We start from the raw sequence: 10,995 nt of genomic DNA on the forward strand, positions 1-10,995 counted from the left end.
CACGCTTTCTCAACATAATTTGGCAATTCGTTTGCCGAAGTTTTGGTGTATTTCATTATTGATTTAAGCAAATAAAAAAGTGAAAAATTAAATTTTTCTAAATATGATAAATAAGATGATCGAGGATGCTGTCAAAAAGCAACAAACGATAGTTAATCTTTATCAGGGCTAAAAAAAATACAAAACAATACAAATAAACTAGAAATATGTTGACAATGTTGGATAAAAATATACGAAAATGTAAACTAAGGTAGGATTACAAATTAAGTCAATTTAAGTGAAAAAAAAAGAAATAAATATTAGATGTATAATAATAAGTTTATATAAACAAGAAATAACATAGACTTTTTTATGTATATATTTATACTTATTATTCTACATCTTATTTGTATTTATTTTTATAATTTTTTTTTCACTTAGATTGACTTAATTTGTAACCTTACCTTAGTTTACATTTTTGTATGTTTTTATCCTACATTGCAACATATTTTTAGTTGTCTTGTACCTTTTTTAGCCATGATAAAGCCCTGCAAAACGTCGGTAAATAAATAGTTTTTAATTATTTTTTCTTCCATTTTGACCACACCCCGACAACCTCCTTTATATTTTGAAAAAAATATAAATATAATATAACATCTAGTTAGGATGTTTATCATTTTTTCTTTTTAAAATAAATTATTATGTTTATTTTCCATATTTCTTTCTTAATGGGATTTTCAAGATACCATCTAAATCACTTACGAATTTGAGGTTGATTTTGAATTATTAATAGTCGAATTTAAGGATCTCTCCGAAGATATTCGATACACAAGCGATCTGAGTTTCGTACTGATGCACTTAAACTTTCTCGTATAAATTCCTTTCACGATGAGCTCGTGCGTAAATTAAGTAAAACCACAGGAACACCTTCTCGTGGAATATATATAAATAAAATACATACACATTTTTATGAAGCTTATTGCTATCTATATATTTTCAATAAAGGTCAGAAAAAAAAATATATATATATGAAGTATAGTCGTTCGATGTTTTACCAGAGAAATATAAAATATCCTCTGATTTCAACGTATATTTTCGAGATGAGACTGCAAGAAACTAGCTCTCATCTACAAGTATCACAGTAAGTGACTATTTGTTAACATCCAAATATACATTCGCTCCTAAAGAAATGTTATGTATGAATTTGGTAAAATTTAAACCATAAAATATTCTCCAATATGTTACACTAGTTTCGTCCAACATTTGTGCATATGGTTTACACCCAAGTGCATAACAATATGAATATGTTTAACTAAAGAAATCTTATATTGGTTGCCACCTCTTCATGTGGTTTAAAATTCTTCCCTCTTCCAAATTATCGCAGCCATTTTTTCCCTAGTCTCCGTATTTTCTTGGAAAACTCATTTTTCGTTTCTGTAATTATTCCTTCCATAAATGGGGATTCGTAGGGAAAGCAACGAAGTACAGACAGAAAACCACTCAAATACCCGATTCCCTCAAACTTTGGGGAGAATTGCTTTTCATTGCTTGTTTAACAATCTATTTGTCTAACCCTATCGGCCCAGCTGAACGAAATGAATGGAATGCAAAAATCACAAACATTTTAAATGTTTCGAACAAACTATCAGCATACATATCACAAACGTTTCGGGCTGTGTACTATTAAACAGCACAGTGCTACGAATTTTTCTTTTTACTTCCGTTTTTAGAAGTGATTACTGTTTACTATAACGTCGTTGTCCAAACAATATTTAATATTCAAAACTGAAGCCAACTAATCCATACAATTCATTGAAAAATGATTGAGTTATTGTCTTGAAAACAGAACTGTCATCACGATACGATTTTTTTTCTCTTCTTCTCTGAACATCAGTTTAAAAAAGTAGATCGCGTGAACAAGAAGAGAATAATATTCTCCTATCTTATTGATAATGCAAGAAGATTTTTTTTTGTTTTAATTAATTATTAATTGATCAGATTACTGTATTCAGTTATCCTAACATCTGCCATTTATTTGCGACTTCAATAGTTGGAGTATTCTTTTGTTTGTATATATTTTAAGAGAGTTTTTTATTTTATTTTATTTTATTTTTTTTATTTTAATTTTAGTATGTATGAGATCATTCATCAATATTACCTATTGCCCACTACTATGTGGCAGATTATAATATCTATCAATAAATAAATCTATCAACTTAAAAAAAAAAAAAATAATTGGAGTAAAATTTATGTAATTACACTAGGGACACAGAATAATTAGTAACAACCATCGTTATTTATAACGATTTGTTTTTAAACAAAGTAAAAATTAAATTAATTGAAAGAAGTAATAGTAATCGCAATTATGTTGCATGGACATTTCATCAATGTTTTCGAAATTTGCTACTTCTTGGAACGATCATTAGATTGTTAAATTCCACAACTCTCAGCCCTCCATCCAAAAAAAGTATAAATTATAGCAATTAATATTTTAGAAAATCTAACAATTTTATTTAAAGTATTATAATTATTGAAATCATTACTTATTATTACCTCGATCTATTCGATGAGGCTGGACCTAGATACCAAACTTTGATAAATTTCTTGAGGTTTGCTGCAACTGGAGACTAAAATGAGCTCTGTACGACCATTACTTTCTCTGATATAGATCTTTAAAAATTAACCAGTTTCCCAGAATTGTCAAAATATCTCTCATATGTCTCTTATTATTTGGAATACTCATGTTCAGTCAACTAAAATGCATTTGAATTCAATTTTATCACATGAGAGAACAATGGTTTTCTCAACCCAGAGACAGGAAGAGGAAAAGAGAAAAAAAAATTTAAATGTCCAAGTTGTAATTATCAAATTTAAAAAAAAAAAAAGCATTAAATAAAATTTAACTTCTCTGTTTTTTGTATCGAATTACATTACCAAATTTTTCGGATTTAAAAAAAAATAGGAGAAGTTAATCCTTTTTTTGTTTGGAGAGTATTGTGTTGAGTTTATGGAGCTATTAAATTACAGTTGAAAATGTGGTGAAATCTCACTTATAATTCGAAATATAGTATTGAATTCGACAAAAAGTTTAAAAGAAAAAAATGAAAATAATATTTATTACTCCATATTTATAAAAAAAAAAGAAAAGAAAAAAAAATCTTGAGAATAATCTGAAGTTATTTTAACTTTCATAATTGAAAACATCAGAGGAAGAAGGCATATAAGAAGACTATAAATATTTTATGAAAAATAGAAATTTTTGCTGGGAAATATATTTCAAAAACTCCTTCCTAAATATTACTTCGTTCAATTTTTCTAAACTTTAAATAGTGATATTGTCAGAAGTTAACCATTGATTTTGCCGGTCGAATGTAAGTAAAAAAAAAACATTAATTTCAATTTTTCTGAGTTTATAACATTTCATCTTCATCCACTGATGTCTATAGTTATTGAACTTTTCACTTCAATTGACAGTTTTGTCCATACTACTAAATACAATCCGGTTTTAGGTACATCACTGCAAAAGGAAACTTTGTATTTATCGAGGTACATTATTATAGAGATTTTCTTTATAATTTAGTAAACACCTACATAAACTACATTTTATGTCCTTTAACTTATTTTTTTTATTTGAATTAAAAAATTTCAAAGTAAGATGCAAATAGTGCAAAATGCTGACGAATATAAAATGGGCGCTCACAAAAAATCAGAACATCTAAAAAACTTAATGGATACCTGTTTTGCATTCTCTGAATATATAAAAACTAGGTAAAGATATATATAAATTTTGTCAGCAACCTTTTTAAATTAAATCAGTTGATTCTAGAATAGTCAGGAAAATAACAGTATTTTAAAATAATTGGGAATCCCAGTAAAAATTACTTGGAAATTTTAAAATGTTACCCCCTCACCGAATTATATTGTAGCCCCTGTTCATAACTCGGTATGATATATAATATAGAGTTTTTCGGCTAGTAAATCTGTTTTTTATATATTCCATAAATGAAGGTAATGGTATCACGTTACCAATTTCTAATTATTGAAAGAAGCATGAGTTATGCTTTCATTGATGTTACAACGATTTAGTAACCATAGGATGCACATATTGCACCGCCATTTTACTGTGGACTTTGATGTGTTCGGCTTCTTCTTATTCTCTAGGTTTCAATCAGGTAAACATTGCACAATTATTTGTCATCACATAATTTATTCATGATATTCTGCTAGGTCTTACATATTTTCATTATCACTTATTCCTTGTTATTGTTTTTCGTTTTCTTGGTTCTCGAATAAAGGTTCTTAATGTAGTGGACAGGTTTCTGTTTCTGTTAATGTTTTCTACCATAATGTTCACTGTAAGCTGTCTTAAAGTGTTTTACTAGCATAGTAAGAATAGGAATTTTTATAGTTGTGTTTGTACCATTAGCTTAATTTTCGAACTTGTGTTCTGATATTCTTTTATCGAAATGTTGTAAGTATTGGTAAAAAACTTCTAAAACTCAAATTTGGTATTATTATAATGCTTGTTTAGTTACTTAGAGAGTTACTTTTTATACCATAAATAAGTAACAATTAAGCTTGGTTATTATAAACTGATTTTTTTTAATCACCTAAATCCCATTTTTTAGTATTAGGTTTCTTTGATTCATTCATTAGTATGCAAATGATTATCATTGATTGTCCATCAAATAGCGTAATTAGTAAATCCTTCCTGCATATGTACATTTATATAAAACTTAGTAGAAGATTGTTATAATGGGTCTTGCTTAGTTTTCAATTTTTAAGTGGTCTTCGTGACAAGACTTATTTTCTTATTTTAATAAGAATGATCATTTTTTTTTTTTTAAAGTTACAGATCACATTTGTGGCTTAGTTTTTGTCTCGAATATCAAGCTGTTACATATGTGATTCGAGTTATAGGTTATTGTTTAGTTTCCATAATTGTATAAGCCCTTCCTTTTTCTGTTGGCCTATGGCACAGTCATTTCTTCATAACAATAAATACCTTACCAATTTTGAAGTTCAATCTTTCCTTGATTGTCACTGTAAGTTTTTATTTTTAAATCCAGGGCTAGCTTCAATTATTTTGATATTATCTCCATTTAAATGCATCAATATTTTATTCTGCAATTGTGTCTATTAATTTAAATTCCTGTTACCTAAACCATCAACTATGGTTTATGAACTGTGGAACTGTACTGTAGTATCTGTTAGTGTAATAAGGAAGAAAATAGAGTCCTGGAAAAGAAGGAAAAATACTAGGCTACTAAACCTAGTATGAAACAATCTAAACTCTTGTTGTATTTGATGTGTTCAAGGAAAAGTCGAAAGGTATGAATTGAGAATAAAAATTGGTCTCCTTGTACTAAAATATTGTCCATTAAAGTATCGTCTCAAGAAGATGAAAATATACTTTTAAGATTCCATATGTCTGCTTAGAGGACATGCTTAATATATTCTGTTATGTAAAGCCTTTAACTGATTATAATATTTTAATTAGGCAATGATTTAACCTGAAAATATTGCTAGCATTAGCCCAAAAACTTTATGGGCTTTGTTAAAAGCATCTGATTTCTTTGGGATTTCTAGACAAGTTAGGAGTAGCTCACAAAAGATTAAAATTGGGTCGAAGTGTGGAAGAATTGTAATTGTACAAAAAAAAAAAACTATGGCCAGACTCTGTATGATTTTTGGTTACAGAAATTTCAATTAATAAACATAATAAGTGGGAAGTAAATTAATGATTATGTATCTAAACGGAAAGTGAATCGAGAATGTTTTAAATAAGTGACAATAATCTGAAATGAGAAAACGAAAATTGTGAGCGTCATAGTCGACTGATAAAAGCCATAAGACATGCGAATGGACTAAGTAAATCTGAAACATTGTCTTATGGTTTGTATAAATTGTGAATATTTTGGAGTGGTTCAGTTCTTCAGAATGAATCATATGGATGATCATAAAATTTATGTTTTCAGGTTAATAAATCAGTTATTCATTAATTTGCTATGTGTTTTAATTTAAGTTTTCATTTATGTTTGTATTTTCATTGAAATTACTTTTCTTTTTTGTTATTTGATTTGGTGGGTTGGACTTAATATTTTCTGTTATATCTTATTTGGTCAAATTATAGTTATTTAATTTTTGAATAATAAATTCACTCCTTTTAAATACTGATTGTCATAGATAGGATAATTGACATTGAAAACTTCTAATCTTATCAATATTGTATTAGTGTTATCTGGACTTTCAATTACTGGTGGTTAAGATTCTAAATTAGTTCAGTTTATGATTTGTTACTTCATATTAAAATTATATAGTCTTTAATAGTATTACATTTTTATTTTTCCAGTAAAAGAAAAACAATGGCGGCAGCTGGTACTATAACTCAAGCTATGATAAATGAAAGCTTTGGTTTGAAAAGGCTTTTAGCTCTTACTGAAGAGTATGTTCATGAAAAAATTACATCAGCTGTTGATTATGCTGCTGCAACTACAAGTGGGGATCAGGATTTAGACAGGTCTTTGATATTTTCCTTATGTTATAATATTCATTATATTATATTAATATAAGTAATCCGATGTTAATGTCATGGTAGTAATCTGATTGTATGTAACATTATTTCACCAAGGACTTCTTTCAAAAAATCCTGTAACAGTTAAAACTTTTATAAACTGATATGTTGTGTTATTCCTATTTTGGGAAAAAATGATTTTTTTATTTTTGTTTTTAAAATCATTTGGAAACAAATTTCAAAAATTTACCTTATTTTTAATCTCCAGAGAGATCTGTTCATTGTCAGTTTTGTTTTACCTTTATCCATGCTTCAACATTTCCAGTTTAGTTCACAATTTATTAAGTTTTTTTTTTGTTTCACTTTGTCAGATACCATCTGCTTATCAATTAGAACTTCCTTGATTTCTGCCAGTATGGGTGACTTATAAGGAATTGGTTGAAGACCCGAAGATGATATTCCTTTTTGGCACTTGTGTGCTAATTAGGTTCTTTTAAATCACATTCTAAATTGTGTTTCCCTTACAAAACTTACATGAATCTTTAGGAATATTTTCATTATATGCCTATGTTCATTGTTAGATCTACAAAGTAGTTGTTCATCTACATCTAGGTCATGGTAATTAGACAACTCGTTACTGTAATGTGGGATATAGTTTATTGTTATCAATTACTACTATCTACTTAATTTATTGTGTATATTCTCATGTTTGTTTATTATTTTGCTTATATTTTTGTTTCTCTGGGTTTTAGTTGTTATCTCTATTTTGTTTTTTCAGCCCTGATGAAGTCCTGAAATTCAGGTTGAAACATCGGCACAAATAATAAATTTTTGTTCATTAGTATGTTTTTTAATGCCGCATTCCTGACCATCTTCTCTCATTACTATTATAATTTCTTTATCCACAAGAACATCATCGAGGTATAAGAGTCTGAATCTTGACTTCTTTTTCTTGATGACTGGAAATATTTTACTGTGTGGGGCTTGTTTCACAACTAAGCACATAGAAATAGCTTCTGAGCCTTGTTGTTTCTACTCAATACAATTTCGCTGATTTTAACTTTTGTACTTCTTAAGTCCTATAATATCACTTATAGTCCTGCTTATTATTATGATACAGAAAGCATTAGTGCTTTTATAAGTAGTTTATTTACATGTATTAATGAATTATTAGAGTTAATTATGAAATAGGGCCATTTGAACACCCCAACCCTATCACCATAAACAATAATATAACAATGAAACACAGTTTCATCATCATCAAAAAAAAAAAAAAAAAATCCAACTAAGTCTTGAGAACATTTAATCGATTTAGTAAAACAAAACAAATTAGCTGATTATTATTAAAAACTTAAAGATAGTTTCTACACTTAATTTAAATTATGTATCTTAACATATTTTTATTGGATATTATATCAAGTTGGTCTAATGAATATTACTTAATCATAATCAGATCAAGTTAAATATATGGATTATAATTTATAAACATGATCTGTATTGTATTTTAATGTTTACCTGTTATTTGATTAATATTAGTTTTTTTCCTTTATACCATATTAACCAGCTTTCCCTCTTTCTTCCAGTGATGTCTTGGTTCTAACTAAGCCAAGCCAGATATTTGAGATCCTACTGTATTATTAAAAATAAAACAATATATTATAAATTAGAAAAATAATGTTTATCAAGTTAATTATTTCTTTTGCTCTTATTTTGTCTTGATGGTTTATTTCTAGGGCTAATCTCCGCACTGACCAATGCTATACATTAGCTTTGCTGTTCGGTCTTATCAAACAAGATGCTGCTCTTTGCTCAATATTGGGTATGTCATCAGAGTTCTTTGAACCTTTGCCAGTGGCCCAGTTATTTCCCTGGCTAAAAGATGGTTTTCAGTTTACTAGGGATGATCTCCTTTCAGCACTCAAGTATGCTGCAAAAATGAAGAAACAACAGGTTTGTATAATAATATTGTTTCAAGAAAGTTATAGAAATAAATAATGTTAGACATAAAAACAAAACAAATGTAAATATCTATTTCTGAGAAGAAAAAAAATAATTGAAAAAATACTAAGAATACAATAGGGGAAAAAAGAAAACTATAATGATAAAGATATATAATGGATACACAATTTGAGAAATAGTTTATGTGGGGTGGTATGGAAAAATCCAGAACGTAGAGGGAGTCGCAGGGGATAGCAGCAAAATGTCTGTATGTAAGGGCCGAATGGAGATTGCTAACCTACACAGCGGCTGGCACACATGTCATACTTCAACAGTGACTAGAATGTAGTATTAGCAGTGTTCAATGCTCTTGCAATAGCAGGCTCCTTGCAAACTAAGGAAGGCTTCCGTATTTATAACAAAATTTTTTTATTAATATATTTACATAAGTGCAAAATAAATTATTTCATTATTTTTTTCTAAATTGAGAATATAAACTGATAGATATTCAAAGAAAAATGATGCTTTGAGCGTTAACGAGGTTTCTATATCAATAGAATTATTTCTTGTCAAAGTTTTTCTATTGTGCAATGTAATCAGTGAAAAATAATTTAATGATAAAGTAATCATTCCTAACAACTCTAATATCATCAGGATCTAATCATCTTAGGCAGCTGTGTAAAGATCCTTATAGTTTTTTCTCAAAACTCCTTATACTATTCATGATTGAACTAGTTGCTTGTCAAGTTAATTAAAATTTAAGAGTGGTGATAGGTCAACAATTTTATATAACAATATCACCATACTTAAGGAATATAAGTAATCATTCATAACATACAATTCTTATTAGAACAAAATAATTCTGCTGTACGAAGTCGAGTTCTTTTTATTTATCAAGTGTGTCTCGTGGCTTTTCTGAATTGGTCAAAAGTGAATTTTTTTTTTTCAGATTTCTATCCCTTGTTCAGCTTTCAAGGCAATTGTACAACTTGCCAAAGAAAATGGTGTTATTTCCAATGCCTCTGATGACCAGGAATTAAACGAGTTGCTTGAATCAGTTGGTAGTGAAGTTCCACCAGTGGTACGTTAATCATATTTTACTTATAGTTCAGATTAAATGATAATGGAAACATGGGGGCCTAAGTAAATCAGTTGTTGAATGTGAGGTAGAAACAATGCTATAAATGAATATGATTTGCTTTTTTACTAAACAATTTTTTTGTCCTACTTTACTAAAATCCTCATGTAGTTCTGATTTTTAGTAAATAAAAATTCATTTAATATAATCAGTAATATTTCCCAGAAATAGACAAATCGATTGGCATATAATAACCATGAAGAAAATGTATTTTCCGAGCCACAGGCCAAAATAACAAAAATTTTGTTAATTTTTTTTTTTTATCAGGGAAATTGGAATAGCTTATAAACTCCCAGGGGAAAGCCTAAACATTTAACAAAAAGCTCCATCACGATATGATGAAAAGTATGCTAGTGCTAAAAATACGAACAAACAAATATTGATTTTTTTATATTAGATGTATTCTGATGATTTCTATTGATTAGAAATGTTTTTATTGATTGAAATTATTATTTCAGAACCCCGAACTACAAAAGTCTCTGCATGATGCAGTATTAGCCAATTCACCTGAAGTTGTAAAAGCTACAATTGAAAAAGGTGCTGATCCCAACTATATCCCAGAAGTTGGGAATTCATATGTTCACCTAGCGATAAAGGAGAAATGTCTAACAGCAGTTTCTACTCTCCTGGAGGCTGGTGCCAGGATAGATGGTGAAAATAGTGAAGGTGAAACACCACTCTGCACTGCTGTACGAGAACGTAACCTGGAGGCTATAAATTTACTGCTCAACAAGGGGGCAAAGGTTAATTACCTCAATGCTTGTGGTCATACAGCGGTTCATGTTGCTGCCCGTGCTGGATTTGGTGACGTTATAGAGTTGTTAATTGATCATGGGCCAGCTGACTTAAGTGTCACAGACTCTAGCGGTGAGTCCGAACATTATATTCTTTTATAGTTAGGGGTGGGATTCATGTGGAATTAATAGAGAAATCAAAATATTAATTTTTACATAAATATATTGTAATAATTTAAAATTAAAATAAAAAGAATTTTAATCGTTTTTTAAACTAAATTCAAATATAAAGGAGATAGCTAGGGTTTAAATTTAAAAACTTTAATATTAAATGGATAATAGAATTTTATTTAAATTTTATAATATAAAAGACTCTTAATCTCAGGGTGGGTTGCTAGGCAATCAGAAAACAGACACTTACAATAATTACACTTAATTAAATTAGTATCTCTTTTACAAATGTATTTAAATTTAGTTATAACAAAACTAACCCACTTCACAATCTTCTTTTGATGATTCTTGGTATCTTCTTTTTCTTATGTTATGTCCTATCGTGTCGTGGCTTCCTACTCTTGCTGGACAGAAATTAATGAGGACCTCCTCATCCTGGAGACATCATTTCACCTGCGCGCCCAAACAACGAATGAATTCCCAAAACGAAAACCTGCCTCGATGTTACATGTAAACATCGA

General features: G+C 28.8%; 1 protein-coding gene across 2 annotated transcripts in view; it reads left to right on the plus strand.

The window, feature by feature from the left end:
* The first annotated feature begins 4,025 nt into the window (after nt 1–4,025).
* LOC106687114 (ankyrin-3) overlaps nt 4,026–10,995 on the plus strand; it is a 13,992-nt gene continuing 7,022 nt past the window's right edge. The window contains exons 1-5 of one of the 2 annotated variants that reach the window (XM_014430812.2): nt 4,026–4,151; nt 6,332–6,499; nt 8,227–8,443; nt 9,381–9,512; nt 10,028–10,436. In XM_014430812.2, the coding sequence (XP_014286298.1) occupies nt 6,345–6,499; nt 8,227–8,443; nt 9,381–9,512; nt 10,028–10,436 (913 nt within the window). In that variant the 5' untranslated portion in view covers nt 4,026–4,151; nt 6,332–6,344. Of the gene's footprint in view, nt 4,152–4,275; nt 4,451–6,331; nt 6,500–8,226; nt 8,444–9,380; nt 9,513–10,027; nt 10,437–10,995 lie in introns of those variants that run through there. The other variant, XM_014430811.2, reaches the window with a different exon arrangement.

Source organism: Halyomorpha halys, unplaced genomic scaffold (genome assembly GCF_000696795.3).
Source record: "Halyomorpha halys isolate HHAL.00 unplaced genomic scaffold, Hhal_1.1 Scaffold914.1, whole genome shotgun sequence".
Taxonomy (NCBI): Eukaryota; Metazoa; Arthropoda; class Insecta; order Hemiptera; family Pentatomidae; genus Halyomorpha; species Halyomorpha halys.